Source organism: Lampris incognitus, chromosome 5, assembly GCF_029633865.1.
Source record: "Lampris incognitus isolate fLamInc1 chromosome 5, fLamInc1.hap2, whole genome shotgun sequence".
Taxonomy (NCBI): Eukaryota; Metazoa; Chordata; class Actinopteri; order Lampriformes; family Lampridae; genus Lampris; species Lampris incognitus.
In genome coordinates, this window is record NC_079215.1 from 18,478,873 (window position 1) to 18,498,595 (window position 19,723).

General features: G+C 48.7%; 1 protein-coding gene across 2 annotated transcripts in view; it reads left to right on the forward strand.

The window, feature by feature from the left end:
- The first annotated feature begins 9,799 nt into the window (after positions 1-9,799).
- LOC130113195 (CREB3 regulatory factor-like) overlaps positions 9,800-19,723 on the forward strand; it is a 35,958-nt gene continuing 26,034 nt past the window's right edge. The window contains exons 1-5 of one of the 2 annotated variants that reach the window (XM_056280748.1): positions 9,829-9,863; positions 13,536-13,617; positions 14,326-14,410; positions 18,872-18,947; positions 19,052-19,168. In XM_056280748.1, coding sequence (XP_056136723.1) covers positions 18,939-18,947; positions 19,052-19,168 — 126 coding nt within the window. In that variant the 5' untranslated portion in view covers positions 9,829-9,863; positions 13,536-13,617; positions 14,326-14,410; positions 18,872-18,938. Of the gene's footprint in view, positions 9,864-13,535; positions 13,618-14,325; positions 14,411-18,871; positions 18,948-19,051; positions 19,169-19,723 lie in introns of both variants that reach the window. The other variant, XM_056280747.1, reaches the window with a different exon arrangement.

Genomic DNA, 19,723 nt, shown 5'->3' on the forward strand with positions numbered 1-19,723 from the left:
CCTGCCTGGGGTTGAGCCTCTTAGCCGTCCGTACGTAGGTCAGGTTTTTGTGATCGGACCATACGATGAACGGCTGCCCTGCTCCCTCCAGCCAGTGTCTCCACTCCTCTAGGGCGGCGTGGACGGCCAGCAACTCCCTGTTGCCGATGTCATAATTCTTCTCCGCAGGACTGAAACGCCGGGAGAAGAAGGCGCACGGGTGGATCTTCTGGTCCTCCTCCGACCGCTGGGAGAGGACGGCTCCGATGCCCGTGTCCGATGCGTCCACCTCCACGATGAACTGTCTGCACGGGTCCGGGTGGGCGAGCACCGGAGCCGTTGTGAACAGCCTCTTCAGGGCCAAGAAGGCGGCTTCCGCCTCCGAGTTCCAGGAGAAGGGGCGGAGGTTGGAGGTGAGTGCAGTGAGGGGGGCGGCCACACGGCTGAACCCCCTGATGAAGCGCCGGTAGAAGTTTGCAAACCCCAGGAAGCGCTGGAGTTGCGTCCTGTTGGTGGGCCGTGCCCACTCCTCCACCGCTCGGGTCTTCCTGGGGTCAGTGCGGACGAGCCCCTTCTCCACGATGTGGCCAAGGAACTCCACGGAGGCGGAGTGGAACACGCACTTCTCGGCTTTCACGAAGAGCCTGTTCTCCAGCAGCCGTTGGAGGACCAGGCGGACATGCTGGTGGTGTTCCTCCTCAGTCCTGGAGAACACGAGTATGTCATCCAGGTACACCGCCGCGAACGTGTTCAGCATGTCCCGGAGCACGTCGTTGACTAATGCCTGGAAGACGGCCGGGGCGTTGGTGAGGCCGAAGGGCATAACGAGGTACTCGAAATGCCCTAGGTGGGTGTTGAAGGCCGTCTTCCATTCATCCCCTTCCCGGATGCGCACCAGGTGGTACGCGCTGCGCAAGTCCAGCTTCGTGAACACCGTGGCGTGAGTGAGTGGCTCGAACGTGGAACTCATAAGGGGGAGTGGGTATTTATTTTTCACTGTGATATTATTTAACATTCGATAATCTATGCAAGGCCTCAGGCTGCCCTCCTTCTTTGCCACAAAAAAGAAGCCCGCCGCCACCGGGGAAGACGAGGGCCTTATGATTCCTGAGGCCAGCGACTCTGTGATATAATTGCGCATAGCCTCCTTCTCTGGGACGGAGAGGTTATACAACCGACCGGTGGGAAGGGCGGCCCCGGGAAAGAGATCTATGGCACAATCATAGGGACGGTGAGGGGGGAGGGAAAGTGCACTTTCTTTACTAAATACTGGGGCTAAATCGTGATAAATGGAAGGAACACCAGTGAGATCCGTGGGAGGAGGCACGGGTCTGAGGCCGCTGGACGGGGAGTGGGCGGAGCGAAGGCAGTTGGCATGACACGCTACGCTCCAACCCAAAATCCGCCCAGTAGACCAAGAGATGTAGGGATCGTGCCGTTCCAACCACGGTCTTCCTAACACCAGGGGCGCGCAAAACCAAGAAACGGATAGCTTCCACGTGATTACCCGAAAGAGTGAGGGTGAGGGAAGCAGTGCTGTGTGTGATTTTACCTAGTGAACGTCCATCTAGGGCTTGGGCTGTGAGGGGTGTGTCTAGGGGGACGAGTGGAATGCCGGCCTGCCGGGCCAGCGAGGTGTCCATCAAACACTCATCCGCCCCCGAATCCAGGAGTGCACCAACAGACAGTGAGCGGTTACCCCAGGTGAGAGTGACCGGAAAGAGGTGGTTGTGCTCCTTCTTGGGCTGGGGCTGAGGAAGGGTCGTCAGACTCACTAGGACACCCCTCACTAGTGAGCCGGGTCTTTTTGGGCGAGTCGGGCAGGCCTTGATATAGTGGCCCGACCTCCCGCAGTAGAGGCAGAGGTGGCCATGCATCCTCTGCTCCCTAACTTCCAGCGGGAGCCGTGACCGACCCAACTGCATGGGCTCCTCCTCTGGCCTGGATCCAGAAGCCAACCAGGGTTGCGAGGTGGAGTGTGAGGGTGGAGAGAGCCCACGGGACGCTGACCCAGGGAAGGCACCGGTAGGACGGACGGGGGTTGGTCTATGGGAGGGGCCAGCGCGCGGGGCGCGTTCCTGGCGCCGCTCCCGCAGCCGTTCGTCCATCTGGAGGGCGAGGGTGACGAGCTCGTTGAAGGAGGCAGGGCGGTCCCGAACGATAAGATCTTTGATGGGCTCGCTCAGCCCCCTCCTGTACGCGCTCTTGAGCGCAGTGTCATCCCACCCACTGTCTGCCGCGAGTATCCTTACCTCCAGGGAATACTCTGCCACCGACCTGGCTCCCTGTTGGATGGAATGGAGGCGGCCGGCAGCGTCCTGCCCGTCAGCTGGGTGGTCGAACACCAGATTGAACTCGCGGCGGAAGGCACCATAGTCCGAGGCGAGCTGCTCGGTATGGCCTACCGCCGCTATGGCCCAGCTGAGGGCTTTGCCGGTGAGGAGGGACATGACAAGGGCTACCTTGGTCTCTCCTGTCCTATACCAAGCTGGCTGGTGTTTGAACAGGAGCTCACACTGACCAAGGAAACCCCTGCACAGCTCGAACTCCCCACCGAAGGCCTTGGGGCAGGGGAGGTTAGGCTCGCACCGGGGGTCCAGTGGGGGTTGACTCGGAGGGGGAACGTCGGGACCAGGAACGGGGAAACCGGAGGCCGAGCTGGGGGCAGAGACCGAGGCCAGGGCAGGGTGGTCGCTCATCCTGGAGACCGCTGTGGAGTGCAGCGATCTGCGCGGTGAGGGCATCTAACGTGCTCGTCGCGGCCTGGGAGCCGGACTGAAGATCGCTGATCTCTCCGGTGACACGGGTGAAGGCAGTAGTAAGCTCTGAGCAGAGAGAGGCAAGTTGGCAACTGTGACTTCTTACTACTGCCTCTAGGGGGACGGGGCTCAGGGGCGTCACAGGGACCGTCCGCTCCTTGGGTTTGCCTGGGTCCATAATGGCTTCGACGTTCCGTTATGCTCGCGCACCAGAACCTGACCCGTGTGGCGAAACCCAAGACAGACAGACACGAGATGACTTCAAAGTCTACAAAGGGGGGTTTTATTGTGGGAGGGAAATGTATGGTGAAAAAAGGCGTTCTGTTAGTGGGATGTGTGAATAAACTATGTGTGGTGTCCCGTGGTTTGCGTGTATAACTATGTGTGAGTGTTTTTAGCCAATGTGCGGTGCGGTATGTAAATGACCAGGAGGTGTTGAAGAAATGTGCGTGCACCTGGCGAGAAAGTCCAGTCCGTGATCCAAGAGGGATTGTCCGAGAAAGTCCAGGTCCGAGATCCGGGAAGTCGAGTCCGAAAGGAGGGGTCCAGGTAGAGGGACAAGGGGGGAGATCGCAGGAGAGGTCCGGGGAGAAACGTGAAGGTCGCTGGGGACGAGGGAGCCGTGGAGATCGCGGAGGGAGAGTCGCAGGGTTCAGTACGTCGAAGCACTGAGAGACGTTCTGGGAGGCTCTTTGTAGAAGGCTGCCTGATTGCCACAGGTGTGCCTGATGGATGATGGCAAACACCTGGTGCAGTGCAGCGCTCGTCTCAGAGCGCGAGCCGAGCGCTCGGATGTTTCCGGCACGTCCGAGCTGGGGGAGTGGCTTGAACGTGCCGGGGAGGCAGCTCGGGGCGGTGTAACCACAACAGAAGGTATTTCAAGGCTTGTATATGCTGCTCTATCATTATTTGCCCAAGATTCCACATCTGAAGAAATTAACAAAATACTCACTAATTTTACATGGAAAAATAAACAACACTGCCTAAAGAAAAAAAATCTTTAAGGATCCAGAAAAGGGGGATTTTAATTACTGAATGTTGTTGATTTAAATAACAAATTTAAGGTAAAGTGGATTAAGGAATGTCTTAAAGCCCCAAACTCTATTTGGTATTTTATTCCATACAATATTTTTAGAAAACTGAGTGGACTTCATTTCATCTCACATGTAACGTCTGTATTACCAAATTGCCTCTAAAATTATCTAAATTTTACTAACAGGCTCTCATAGCTTGGAAATTATGTTACTCCCATAATTTTTCCCCCACGTAAAACTATTATATGGAATAATGGAGACATTATAGTTAGGAAAAAAATCAATATTTAAGCAGAATTGGGTTAACAAAGGTATAATTTATGTAAATGATCTCTTTGACACTAAGGGTGTATTGTTAAGTTATGAACGTTTCCTTCTTATCAAATCCTTCTCTATTATAAGCAGAGTTTAACTATGTAATAAAAGCTGTCTGTTCCTAATGGCCTATCCCTTCTAATGAAAAGTAATCTTCAGTTTCAAGAAGCACTGAGAGTAGAACCCCTTTTGATGATAAACACTGTTGATATTATGAACTCTAAATGTAACAACAAACATATACGCAAGACATTTTATGAAAGAAGGAAAATATCTCCTAGAGGGAAAACATTTTGGGACAACATTTTTATAGACATCGACTGGCAGAAGACCTGGTTATTGCCATTTAAGTTCTGTATTATTAACAAGATAAAAGAAGTGCACATCAAAATTTTGCACAATATATATCCAACAAATTTGTATTTCTCTAAATTCTTAGACATTGATAACAAATGTAGCTTTTGTAATGATGAACCAGAATCTTTTAACACATTTATTTTACCATTGTATACACTCGATTACTTTTGGGGCCCGAATAGAAAATTGTATATTTTGTAAAATTAATGATAATATCAAAATTGAATGTAAAAATGTCATTATGTATTTCAAACATGGAAAACAAGACATTGAATTTATTGTGAATTTGTTAATTTTGTATGGTAAATTTCATATACACAAATGCCGATTTAGAAAGGTTTCCCCCAATTTTATTGTTTTTTTAATGCGAATTGATGTTACGTTTCACAAATGAAGACCAGAGGCCAGTGTAGCGAAACCCAAAAGGACAGGCAGACAACAGAGCACCGGGATAACCCGAAGGGCGATTTAATGCAGGGGAGAAAAACAAACAAAACTGCCACAGGGGTTGTCCGAGGAAGTCCGGGTCCGAGATCCAGGAAGTCAATTCCGAAAGGAAGGGTCCAGGTAGAGAGACACGGAGGGAGATCGCTGGAGAGGTCCGGGGAAAAACGTGAAGGTCGCTGGGGACGAGGGAGACGCGGGGAGCCGTGGAAGTCGCGGAGACTGAATTATCCCCCCCCCTTTTTTTTTTCTTCCCAATTGTATCCGACCCATTATCTTCCGCGCCGTCCCGGGCATGGCTCCACCCCCTCTGTCGATCCGGGGAGGACTGCAGACTACCACATGCCTCCTCTGATACATGTGGAGATGCCAGCCGCTTCTTTTCACCTGACAGTGAGGAGTTTCGCCAGGGGGATTTAGCGTGTGGGAGGATCACGCTGTTTCCCCCCAGTTCCCCCTCCCCCCTGAACAGGCGTCCCGACCGACCAGAGGAGGCGCTAGTACAGCGACGAGGACACATACTCACATCCTGCTTCCCACCAGCAGACACGGCCAATTGTGTCTGTAGGGACGCCTGACCAAGCCGGGGGTAACACGGGGCTTCGAACCGCCAATCCCCATGTTGGTAGGCAATGGAATAGACCGCCACGCCACCCGGACGCCCCCTCTGAGACTGCATTACTAAGCGTGACCAATGACATTCTTATGCATGCAGACAAAGGGGAATATTTCATTCTCATTCTATTGGATTTAACCGCTGACTTTGATACCATTGATCATGCCATCTTACTTGGTAGGTTGGATAACTGGGTTGGCATTTCTGGTACAGCGTTAAACTGGTTATTTTAATATTTGACTAATAGATATTTTAATGTTTGTGTTAACAATCGTGTCCTTGTCAGCTCCCCTGCTGTGTGGAGTCTCTCAAGGGTCTGTCCTTGGGCCAATCCTCTTCTCATTATACATGCTTCCTCTGGGTCATTTATTCAGCTGCTTTCATGACATGTCGTACCACTGTTATGCTGATGATACACAGCTCTATTTCTCTGCCAAACATAATAACCTGAATCAACTGTCTTCCATCCATGATTGCTTACCCGCCACCAAAGATTGGATGTCCTTTAATTTCCTCCACCTAAACCCTGACCAAACTGAAGTTCTCCTCATTGGTCCTGAGAACTTCAACACTGTAATTGATTAGTTTATTGGTCCACTTCACTCAAATATCAAACCTACAGCAAATAATCCTGGTATCATCTTTGAGAGTATGTCTTTTGACCCCAATGTTACTAAGCTCATCCAGTCCTGTTTTCTTCAGCTAAGAAATATCGCAAAACTCAGATATAGCTTGTTTTCTAGGGATCTCGAACTATTAATTCACGGTTTCATTTTCTCTTGTCTAGATTATTATAACTCCCTCTACACGTGTCAGTCATGCTGCTTTAAATCGTTTACAGTTGGTTGAGAATGCAGCTGTCAGACTCTTAACTAGGTCCCACATTACCCCTCCATTGGGTTCCTGTAAAATTCTGAATAAACTACAAGATTTTACTGATTACATATAAAGCACTGCATGACCTTGCACCCAGCTACATTTCTGATCTCCTCATTCCTGATTCTACTTCTGGACCACTCCAATCCTCAAACATTGGTCTTCTATCCATCCCTCGCTCCAACTGCAAAACAAAAGGTGGCTGTGCCTTTGCAGTTTAAGCCACAAACCTCTGGAATAGTCTGCCCAAATCTATTGCATTACATTACATTACATTACAGTACAGTACAGTACAGTACAGTCATTTAGCCGATGCTTTTATCCAAAGCGACTTACAATAAGTGCATTTAATGTAGGAAATCAGGAGAACTACTAGCCATCAGAGGTCATAAGTGTATCTTCTCAAGCAAGCATCTAAGAGCAAAACCAGTGCTAAAGTGAAAGCGCAAGAAAGAGATTTTATTTTAAAATTAGTGAATACAATAAGTGCTAAGAGCAGGTAACAGGGTAGTGGTTCTTGAAGAGGTGAGTTTTCAACCTGCACCGAAAGATGGGCAGCGACTCCGCTGTCCTGACATCAGTGGGGAGTTCATTCCACCACTGTGGGGCCAGGAAAGAAAAGAGCTGTGACCGGGTCAATCGGCAGCAGGGGCCTCTGAGCGACGGGGCAACCAGGCGTCCCGAGGCAGCAGGGCGAAGTGGTCAGGCGGGGGTGTAGGGCTTGACTATGGCCCAGAGATAGGAAGGAGCTGTTCCTTTCACTGCCCTGTAGGCTAGCACCAGAATCTTAAACTAGATGCGAGCAGCCACTGGGAGCCAGTGTAGGGACATGAGAAGGGGAGTTATGTGGGAGAACTTAGGACAGTTGAACAACAGACGAGCTGCAGCTTTCTGAACAAGCTCCAGAGGTCTCATGGCCGACGCCGGGGCGCCAGCAAGGAGGGAGTTGCCATAGTCCAGCCAGGAGATGACCAGAGCCTGGATGAGCACCTGTGCCGTCTTATCGGTGAGGAATGGGCGAATCCTCCTGATGTTATAGAGTAGAAATCTGCAGGAGCGAGCAACCGATGCAACGTTTGCAGTAAGCGACAGTTGGTCGTCCAGGATCACACCCAGATTCCTCGCAGTCCGAGTTGGCATCATCCTGGTGTTGTCAATGGTGATGGCCAGGTCTCGGTGCGGGCAACGTTTCTCCGGAAGGAACATCAGCTCCGTCTTGACCAGATTGAGCTTCAGGTGGTGTGTCGCCCTCCACTCCGAGATGTCAGTCAAGCACGCAGCAATGCGTGTCTCTACTTGTGTGTCAGAGGGAGGAAAGGACAAGATCAGCTGGGTGTCATCGGCATAACAATGGTAAGAGAAATCATGCGAGCGAATAACAGAACCCAGGGATGTCGTGTACAGGGAGAAAAGGAGAGGACCCAGAGCCGAACCTTGTGGAACGCCTGTAGTCAGTCTGCGAGGCTCCGACACAGATCCCCTCCATGTCACCTGGTAGGAGCGACCTGTCAGGTAGGATGCAAACATTGAGAGTGCAGAGCCTGTGACACCCAGCCCCTCGAGGGTAGAGAGGAGGATCTGGTGGTGTGTCGAACGCAGCTGATAGGTCCAGGAGTATCAGGACAGAGGAGAGAGAGTTTGCTCTCGCAGAGTGCAGCGATTCTTGTCACTGCAAGGAGGGCCGTCTCTGTCGAGTAACCACCTTGAACCCAGACTGGTTGGGGTCCAAGAGGTTGTTCTGGTGGAGGTACAAAGAAAGTTTATTAAAGATTTGCTAAATCTTTGGACTGTCTTAAACAGCTTATGAAAACCCATCTGTATAGAAAAGCCTTTTATACATCCCCATCCCTGTCTTTTGATTTGGTTAGTTTTTAATTTAGTGTTTTTGTCACTGTGCCATGTTTTATATTGTAATTTATTGTATTTATTTTACTTACTTTTCGCGTGTGTAAATCAATTTGTAACTGTGTTTTAAAAAGTACTATATAAATAAAGCGTTACTGACTCAAATGGATGACAATCTATCACCTAAATTTATCATAAAATTAGGTCTGAAATGTTCGAGGGAGTTGGTTTAATATTATACTTTACATTACCAAACAGTTCAATGTAATGAACCTCATAGGATAATGAAGAAATATGTTATTTTTATATTCAATAGATGAATATTGTGATATGTATATCGAAGGTGTCAAATTTCCTTTGATTATCGTGATAACATTTTCCCAGCATGAGTTATTGCATGCTATTTCAGGACTTCCTTTCCATAGGGCGCATTCATTTCCATTGTAATGTTTCTGTGAACACTCACGTCCCGTAGGCTGTGTACATACACATACATACATCGGCTGCACCCGAGTACAGACATAAAGCACTGATCTTATGTAATTTTATTAAATTCGTACAACACTGCATGGGCTTATGTAATGTTGGTTAAAGTTACACAAACGTGCGTTTATTGGCCATGTCCCCTTTTCCCTTACCAGCTAAGAGCTGACCTAAATTGTAGGCACCAGAGCACGATGTCCCTCTATCAGAAACCAGCAGTCTTAAAGGACCATACCAAGTGAAAAATACTGAATTGGTCTTTTACATCTGCTGGTTTACCACATATTTTAGCTGTACTGCATGTTTTAGCCCATTTACTACATCACTCCCGACCATTAACAGAGTTGTTTGAATGCATTTTTCTTGCCTTCTGTTTAGCCGTTGGTCTCGATTCATTTCAGTGCTGTGTAAAAAAAAATTTTTTTTTAAATCAATTTGCATGGATTTCAAATTTACTTGAGATTGGAAATCCGTCACAGTGAACATTGGTCGTCTTGGTTTTTTTTTGAGGGGGGGGGGTGTCGGAGTTTCCATGACCGCACCTGAACTTCTCAAATCAATCCGCGCTTTCAACAGCGCTTATTCCGCTGCAACGACAACGCAACTTTGACGATAAATAATAAATGCATGAATACGTAAATAAATGCCCACTGTGACGGATTACCTGTCTCAATCAAGTTTGAAATCTCTGCAAAGTCGATTTTCATACCACATTGCAATGAAAACCGACTTCCTGAAAGATAGGAAAAACATAAAACACCATAGGGTGTGCCTTGGCCAGTGGTAAGGGAGTCATGTAAAGTCTACGGGATTCGCAGCGAGAGGGTTGAAACTGAAGAAACAAAACAAACAAAAAACACCGCTGCGGTCCTTTAGGCAGCCTATACAGTGCATACTTCCGTCCCCTGGCGTGTCGGGAGGAAACGGTTCAGTGGCGGCGGAGCGTACACGAGTTCGGGGCCGCGCACGGTTCGTCATCGCTCCGTGGTGTCCTGAAGACCGGGTCACGTGGACGCGCCCCCCTGTGACGTGCTGTGTCGTAGATCCAGGCCATATCCGTTTTCACTGGAATCAGAAACGCTGGTTGTGAACCCAAATGCCCCCGTCCGCCGAGATCTGCACCGTTTCGCGGCGGACAGGTTTGGTTCCCGTCAGGTCAGTCAACCCTCCACTTCTGTTTTTTGTCTTGTTTTCCCGCAGGAGGAGAGCGGTCAAATGGCGTTAGATAAGCCCAGGGGAGCGACTTAGAGAAAAGTGTGTCAAAATAACAACAAAGCATCCATTGGGGAGGTCCACGCCCTCTTTCTCCGCTTAAAAAAAGCGGATTTAAACTAAAGTGTGTTTATTGTTAACCCGATAGAGAAAGTGAGCTGTTTCGAACAAGCGACGCGGACCGCACCACATATCAGACCGGGGGCCTACTTCTGGTGAAATCCCGTGAAACTTTGGGAAAAAGAACATAATCTTCAAAGAATGATGGTGGGCACCGCTTTTATTCAGTGCCACCCGATGCCTCCTCTCAGAGCCCAAACAGTTGGCTTCTGTGCGTGAGATTTACCATCATCCTCATCATCATTAATTTATTATGCAGCGTTGTTCAATCCCGTTTAGTCGCCATATGCCAACTCAGTAGCCGCGTTGAGTTCCCAACTTCCTCAGTGACTTATAGAATAATATTTTCTCCATGTCGTAGCCACTGTCCATACTGGCTGTTTTCTCTCTCTCTCCGTTGGATGTGCGTAATATCATCTGGAGCGGCCAAGGCCGACATTTTACACTTGACCACGCAGCTCTAGCGGTGTCTGGAGGTTTCTTTCAGGGGGGGGGGGGGGCAGCCGACGACACCTCGTAAGGTAGCGGTAAGCCCTTGTGACCACCTCGCTGTTTTGTTTTGTTTTGGTTTGTTTTGTTTTGTGCTGGCCGTGTCTGAAGTTTACCACGGCGATCTTCGCCTTGCGATTGCAGGAAAACTTTCCGCATCTCCGTGCAACGTTAGAGAGAAGAAGAAAAAAAAGTATGCTGTGATTTATTTTCGGTCCGCGGCTTGTTCTGTCTTTAGCCTACCGCTAACACGACTAATTCATGTGGAGATCGGGCAGCACCTGCAGGTGGAGGAAGGGCAGAGTCGCAATACTGGTTATCTGATTTATTCATCACAACTTTGAATTTTCGTGATTGTAGTAGGGGTTTTGGGGATATTGCGCAGGTTATACCTTCTATGCATTGAAACACGGAGCCTCCCCCACATGCTATCAAATCCCCCCCCTCTCTCTCTCTCTCGCTCTCCAGCGTCGCGCTGTATTAACGATTAATATTGGACATCCGGTGGCAGTGCCAGCTGCGCCCCATTTTCATTGTCTGTAGGAGAGGGGGGGGGAAAGGGATTTCGGTCGCGTCGAATACATGCGTACAACACGTGGTGCCGAGCGTGGATACGGTTTTCATCAAAAATGTGAGAATATTTGTGATTCGCCGTTAGCGGTGGATGAAGTGTGGAAGTGCTCGTTTTCGCCTCCGTGCCATGCGGGACGCACGGCCGTGGCACCTTCCGTAGATCTTTGTTCCAGCTGTGCAGACGGACCGCCGCGCTGTCCCGCTGCACTGGTTTAACCGGCGAGCCCGAGAAATCCACCACAACTGGTCATTTTTGGTAAATGATGGAGGTCACCCACAGGATTGCAAGCAACGAGGGGTGATAAGTGATAGGTATGGACTACTTTGTTTTCTGTTTCATGATCGAATTACAAAATGCAAGGGCACGGGGAGGAGAGACGTGAGGGGGTGGGGTGGCATCGAGTTGGCCTGTTTCGGTTGGATTTGGTTCTGTGTAGCAGTCACATGCTTACCGTCTTAAATGGAAAGACGATTGCCTTAGAGATGGAAGGCTAATTGTTGATATTCTGGGCGAAAAGGCACTCGTCCGCTGCCCATTATTGGATCTTTATAATTTGCCAAATTGAACTCCCAGACAGCCCCCCCCTCCTCCTTCCCCCATCCTTCCCCATTCATTTCCAGGCTGCCAGAGCAGTCTGTTTTTTAGAATTGTTATTATTATTATTTATTATTTATCCCCTTTCTGACTTGTTTTAACCATCATTCAGTCTTCAAACCAGCTTTCCATCATGGTTGTGAATCTTTTTGTTTTTGTGATGAGGCCTTTACAGCTTCAAGGGTTCGTGGTCTGGTCAGATGGCTCATGTTCTGAATGTGCCTCGTGGTGCTTGTCTGATCACTTGCTCATTATCGGATGTATTTGGAGAGAGAGGGAGGCTTTAGCATCCTACAAACGGGTCAGATTCAGTTATCTTCACTTCACAGAACTCATAATAGGTCGATACAACTGGCGGCCATAGGACCCCTATGGCCGCCAGTTGTATCGACCTATTATGAGTTCTGGCCTGATTTAATTGATTTTTATTTTGATTCGTTTTGTCACTCTGTCTTGTTATTGTTCTGTCTTCTTCACTGTATTTTCTATTTTATCTGTTCACTTTCACTTGATGTAAAACATGTAGCATTGTGTTTTAATGTAGAAAATGTACCATGTAAATCAAGTTGGATTGATAGATATTAGGGATTTGTTCCCCTATACCGAACACTGGCAAGATCCGAAGATCCTTTGTAGCATTTTGACAGGTGTGTTTAAACCAATTTCAGGAGGATGTAAGACTCCCAACATGCCAAACTAAACAAGTTATATATATATATGAACTGTATACCTAAAGCAGAACTCAAAGGTCGTTTTAGTGTTTCACTGTTCAGGATTTATTGCTTTACTACATGAGGGGTTTGTTTATATAACACCGAGTAGCGTAGAAGTACTTGAACCACTTGACAAACACAATACAGCACGTCCTTATGGACCACTATAAAGCCTCCGCCCGCTCTGCACATGCAAGCACACACCTTTGATTTGGGAATAAGATGCGGTTGTGTCGTGATCTGCTTTTCCTGTCAGTTCCTGTTTATGGGGAGGTAACTGACTATTTAGCTGACCTCGATGTTGGAGTTACTGATGGTTATTGACCCTGGGTGGTTTACGTGGTGTGATGTATTACTCAGCCTTGTTGTGTCGCTGCGAAATCTGACTTTCAGCCTTTGTTTGACTGCTGGGACTGGCCACTGACCTTTGGACTGGGCTCGTGATTATTTTGAATCGATGCATAACAAATGATTGCTAGCATGCAAGTTTTCCGAGTGCCGCCCGGGTCCGCTATAGGAAGTGTTTTCACCGGCACTGCAGTCAAAATTAGATCCAGTTTGAAGTTTGCGTTCAGATACATAAGATCTTTTGAATACACGTCAAGATTTTACCTCATGCCACTGAAAAGGGCTCAAACACTCAATACTTAAAGTTCAGTAGAGGTTAAAGTTAAGGCTGAGAGCAGGCATGGTTATTTAGGTAAGTAAACTTGATTGTCTGTGTGTTTTACAATTGAATTGGGAAACTTTGGTTCAAGCATGACACCGAACTGTAACCATTTCAGCAAACGTGACCCTTTTTTTCTGACGAAATGATTGCCGATATTGAAAGCAAACCTCATCGTACGATATTGCAGCAGAGGCCATTGGTAGCCTCCAGCACCTACTGTTTACCAAGGCCAACAGGTAATAATAGCTACAATGCAGTGGGTGATAAAATCAAGTAAAACAAGTTGATGCAACTCGATGCACACAAACATTTGTCAGGAACATACGGCAGTGTTTTTACTATAACTACAACCTCAGCTCCTCCAAATGGCTGTAAGTTTATGATTAAATGCTTTTGCACATGCTTAGTCAGTAACTTGCATGCTTGGTGTGCCAACAAACCATTTTTCCCCACAGCATGCCAAGGCAGTGTCTTAACCAGGCAGCCATCCTCATTTCCTCATTCTTGCGTGCCTGAGGTCATTCAGCCACAGAAAAGGTATTATGCCATTGTTATTGAACCGTTGAACCCGGGTCAATGTAAACAGTTTCTACCTAATTTTCAGTTTGCTGGTGCCATTGTTGCATGCACAGATTCCAGACCAGAGACTGTGTGTGTGTGTGTGTGTGTGTGTGTGTGTGTGTGTGTGTGTGTGTGTGTGCGCGCGCGCATGCGCGCGCGCTTGTGTTTTATTGTTGCTTGGTGTTTCATCATGTTTCAGGCTGAAAGGAGCAGAGCTCGATCAGCTCTCACAGCGTATCGGCAGTCTACACTAGCCTCCTTGTCTAGCTTGGCCTTCCCTTTTCCCCTTTTCCTATCCCGTCCTTTCTTTTTAATTTCTGTCAACACGATAGTCTTCCTCTGCCATCATCTTCCTTTCTTATCCTTCTCTCCACCAGTCTCCCATCTCATCTTATTATTCTCCAATCTTTCAGCTGCAATCAGTAAATTATGGTAGCCTAAGGACTCTTTAAGGTCCACTAAACAGGAGGCGTGCACAAATACTACTAGTTAAGGACACACACGCACACACACACACACACACACACACACTTCCTTTTGAAACATTCACACGATTTAAGTGCGCTTGAGTTTCGATGTAATATGTTGATGAGGTTGTATTGTTATGAAGGGAGGGGAAAAAGACAGTTGTTTGTCATCTAATCCAGGTCTGAATGCTTGTTTCTCTTCCTACTTCTCCTGCAGTGGCAGTCTGCAGCATCCCTTTGCGTCATGTGAAGAGGGCCTGACCTCTGACCCTCTCAACTGTGACCTCTCCCTGTCACCGCAGGTAACTTTTAGGTCAGATCCTCGCCATCCTAATCTCTATGTCCTCCCCCTCTTTTTTGACCTTTGAACCCCCTCCACACACACACACACACACACACACACACACACCTTCATCTCTTCATGAGCTCTGGTGAAGGTCACAGTCTTGTACGGAAAGCAAGTGATGAGGCTGTGGTTGAGACCTGGGCTTTCACTCCCTTCAAATGTTATCTACTATTTGTCAATTAACTAGACTGAATGATATTGGGGGGGAAAAATCGACACTGCATATTTTTGGGTTTGTTTGTTGTTGTTTTTTTGCAATATGTATGGCAAAATTTAAAAATAGAGTTGCATAATTTCACCAGATATCTGCAGCTTTAAACTTTCAAATCATTCTTCATTCTAGCAGTGATTTTAGAGGGGATACAAGTCAGTTGTCCGAGAAGTCATTAAATCAGATTGAATCATATTATTTGTCAGATGTACTAGAACATTTTTATTCAATCGTAATCATAAAAAAGCAGATCTTGCTAGACTTTCTATCAAGCAATAAAAGTTGAAGCCAAACATGACTAATGGGCTTGATTCACCTTACATCAGATCCTTTGCAAGGTGACTGTTGCACATGTGTGTATTGTAATGTCAATTCTGAAACTATACCTGCCCGGCGCTTGTCACCTTGGCCAACTCCAGAAAAGTAAAGAGTCCATCCCCTCTCCAGGAATTTGGTACCAGAGCCCATGATATGTGTGGAGGTGAGCCCAACTATATCTAGTTAGTACCGCTTCACCTCCTGCATCAGCTCAAGCTCCTTCCCTGCAAGAGAGGTGACATTCCACATCCCGAGGACCAATCTGCGATGCCAGAAATTGGCACGCCCTGGTCCTTGCCTTTGCCTGCTGCCTGGCCTGCATTGCACCCTACCCCAATGCTCATCCCCGCATGTGATGGGTCCACGGGGTGGTGGCTTCATGTTGTTTTTTTGGGCTGGGTCTGACTGGGCCCCATGGGGCAAGGTCCAGCCCCCAGATGCTCGCTGGTGAGCTCCCTTCCCAGGTCTGGCTCTAGGAGGTGGCCTTGGTTTCCCTTTTCCGGGTGAGGTGCTGTAACTCTTCTGCCTGCCTGGCCATGCGGGTGTGGGGATACTCAAAAGTCCCCGGTTGAGTGCCGCCGTGTTGGAGTCCTCCCTGGGAAATGAGGCGGTCACCTCTATATGACTGCAAGTCACTAGGGGGAGGGCTCTGATTGTTGTGTGTGCTTATGCAGTGCATAGCAGTTTGGAGTATACGGCCTTCTTGGAGTCTCTGGGTGGTGTCCTGGATAGGGTTCCACCTGGGGACTCTATAGTTCTGCTGGTGGACTTCAATGCTCACATGGGGAATGATGGAGAAACCTGTAGGGGCGTGATTGGGAGGAACACCCTCCCCTATCGGAACCTGAGTGGTGCCTTGTTATTGGACTTCTGTGCGAATCATGGATTGGTGCTAACAAACACCGTGTTCGAACATGAGGTAGTTCCTAAGTGTACTTGGTACCAGAACACCTTAGGCTGAAGATCGATGATAGACTTTGTGGTCATATCATCAGATCTGGGGCCGTATGTTTTGCGCACTCAGGTGAAGAGAGGAGCAGAGCTGTCAACTGATCACCCCCTGGTGGTGAGTTGGATAAGATGGGGGGTGCTGGACAGACCTGGCAAACCCAAACAGGTAGTGAGGGTGACCTGGGAATGTTTGGCGGAGGCCCCTGTCCATGAAGTCTTCAACTCCCACCTCCGGAAGAAGTTCTCATGTATCCCGCGGGAGGCTGGGGACATGGAGTCTTGAGTGGGCCATGTTCCAAGCCTCTATTGCGAACCCTATTGCGATGTAGCAGGTAGGAGCTGTGGTCATAAGGTCATTGGTGCCTGCCGAGGTGGCAACCTAAGAACCCGCTGGTGCGCACTGGCAGTGAGGGAAGTCGTCAGGCTGAAGAAGGAGGCCTTTTGGGTGTGGTTGGCTCAGGGGTCTCCTGAAGCAGCAGACGACTGGTACTGGGAGGCCAGAAGGGCTGCGGCTTCGGTGGTCGCAGAAGCAAAAATTCGGGTGTGTCTCAACGAGGCTATGGAGGAGGACTTTCAGTTGGCCTCAAGGAAGTTCTGACAAACCATCCGGCGACTCAGGAAGGGGAAGCAGGGCCTGACTCAGGCTGTGTTCAGCCGGGGAGGGGAACTGCTGACCCGGACTGGGGATGTTGTCGCACAGTGGAAAGAGCATTTTGAGGAGCTCCTGAACCCAGCTAACACATCCTCAGTGGAGGAGGTAGAGTCTGAGGACTCGGGGGAAGCCCCACCCATATCCCTGGCAGAGATCTCTGAGGTAGTTAAGAAGCTTCTCGATGGCAAGGCGCTGGTTGTGGATGAGATTCGCCCTGAGATAGTGAAGGCTCTGGACATTGTTGGGCCGTCTTGGCTGACACGCCTCTTTAGTGTCACGTGAAGGTCAGGGACAGTACCTGTGGAGTGGCAGACTGGGGTGGTGGTTCTCATATTTAAGAAAGGAGACCAGAGGGTGTGTTCCAATTATTGGGGCATCACATTGCTCAGCCTCCCTGGGAAAGTCTACTCTAGAGTGCTGGAAATGGGGCTTCGACCAAATGTCAAACCTCGGATCCAGCAGGAACAATGCGGATTTCGCCCTGGCCATGGAAAAACGGACCAACTCTTTACCCTTGTGGAAGTGCTGAGGGAGGCATGGGAGTTTGACCAGCCAGTCTACATGTGTTTTGTGGACTTGGAGAAGGCTTACGGCCGTGTACCCCGGAGCACTCTGTGGGGGGTATTGTGGGAGTATGGGGTACAGGGGCAGTTGGTACAAGCCATCCGGTCCTTGTAAAACCAAAGTGAGAACTGTGTCCACATTCTCGGCACAAAGTCAAACACGTTTTCAGTGGGTGTCGGACTCCACCAAGGTTGTCCCACATGGACAGGATCTCAAGGCATAGCCAAGGTGAGGAGTGTGTCTGTTTTGGGAATCTTAGAATTGCATCTCTGCTTTTGCAGATGATGTGGTTTTGTTGGCTTCATCAGAACGTGACCTTCAGTGCGCACTAGGGTGGTTTGCAGCTGAGTGTGAAATGTCCGGGATGAGAGTTAGTACCTCCAAGTACTGACTTGGTTTTCTACCGGAAAATGGTGGATTGCTCACTCCTGGTTGAAGATGAGTTGTTACCTCAAGTGAAGAAGTATCTCGGGGTCTTGTTCATGAGTGAGGGTAGGACAGAGTGAGAGATTGACAGGTGGGTTGATGAAGCATCAGCAGTAATGCGGAAGTTGTACTGGACCATTGTGGTGAAGAGGGAGCTGAATTGGAAGGCAAAGCTCTCAATTTACCAGTCAATCTTCGTTCCAACCCTCACCTATGGTCATGAGCTTTGGGTAGTGACCGGGTTGGTGAGATCGCAGATACAAGTGGCTGAAATGAGTTTCCCCCGTAGGGTATCTGGGCTCAGCCTTAGAGAGAGGGTGAGGAGCTCGGACATCCGGAGGGAGCTCGGAGTAGAGTCGCTGCTCCTTTGCATCAAAAGGAGCCAGTTGATGTGGTTTGGGCATCTGATTAGGATGTCTCCTGAGCGCCTTCCTTTGGAGATTTTCCGGGCATGTCCACCAGGGAGGAGACCGCAGGGGTAGACCCAGAACTCGCTGAAGGGACTACATGTCCAATGTGGCCCGGAAACGCCTTGGGATTCCCAAGGGGGAACTGGAGGGCATTGCTGGGGAGAGGGACATTTGGAGTGCCCTGCTTAACTTGCTGCCACTGCGACCCAACCCTGGAGGAACAGCTGATGATGAGATGAGATGAGATTCTGAAACTATATATTGTTCAGCCCTACAATTAACACACCCTATCCTTCTTTTTTGGCGCTTTCACAAACCCATGAATACAGTTTTATAATTTTCTATTAATTTTCCAGCTTTCAATTAAATGGCAGAATAGTCCAAAATATTGGTCAGATTTAAAAAGGTGTCCAATCCATCTTGCATGTCTCCATTACATTTTCGCATTTATGGTGTGTAAGCCTATTGGATATAACTTGTAATGAGTGCAACATTAGAACAAGCAGAAATTCCCAGATGGCCGGCATTACAAGCAATCATTACATCGCACCCAGACAATAGTTAGAATAAATATACCCATTACGCTCAAATATTTATGTTTGGCTGGTCATTAGTGAAGAAAGGATACTTAGGCAGAATTCATCAACCCATCTTTCACTCCTGCTCTTTTACTTATTCCCACTGCTCCCCCTCACTGTGTCCTCTTCTCTTTCAGCCTCTTCATCATCCGTCCCTTCCTTATTGTCTTGCTTCCTGACCTCTCCCTCGCCTCTCTTCTTTTTTTTTTGTCTCCCTTTCACTCACACACACACACACACACACGTACACATACACTTTCACTTCGGTGTGGACCACTATTGTCTGAGCTTGGTTCTGTCTTTGCAGAAGGAACACACACACACTCTTTTCTACTGTGACTACACCTTGACTCCCCCCCCCCACTGCCTTGGGCATGCCTCAGGTAATGCAAGAGCACTGTTCACACTGTACATGCTCAGTAGACCTGGATTGATTTGGAACTTACTTTGCCCGTTTGTGTGTGTGTATGTGTTTCCCTCCCTATAGCCGGGCATGAATGGGATGGAGCCTGTATTTGGCGAGGCCTATGGGGGCCACAGGGGCCTAATGAGCCCCTACCCTCTGGCCATGTCGCCACAAGGGGGCAGGACTGAGTTCGACCAGGTGAGACATCATAGCATTTTGCTTTGATTTCTTCTAGAGCTATACACTGATGAGCCAAAACATTATGACCATCTGCCTGATATGCTATTGGTCCTCTGTGTGCCGCCAAAACAGCGCCAACCCGCCAAGGCATGGATTTTACAGTACCCCTGAAGGTGTCCTGTGGTATCTAACACCACAACATTAGCTTTAGATCCTTCAAATCCTGTAAGTTGCGAGGTGGAGGGGCATCCGGGTAGCGTAGCGGTCTATTCCATTGCCTACCAACACTGGGCTCACTGGTTCAAATCCCCGTGTTACCTCCAGCTTGGTCAGGAATCCCTACACACACAATTGGCCGTGTCTGCAGGTGGGAAGCCGGATGTGGGTATGTGTCCTGGTCACTGCACTAGCACCTCCTCTGGTTGGTCGGGTTGCCTGTTCAGGAGAGAGAGGGAACTGGGGGGAATAGCGTGATCCTCCCACACGCGTTACATCCCCCTGGTGAAACTCCTCACTATCAGGTGAAAAGAAGCGGCAGAGGGGGTGGAGCATTGACCAGGATGGCTACGGAGA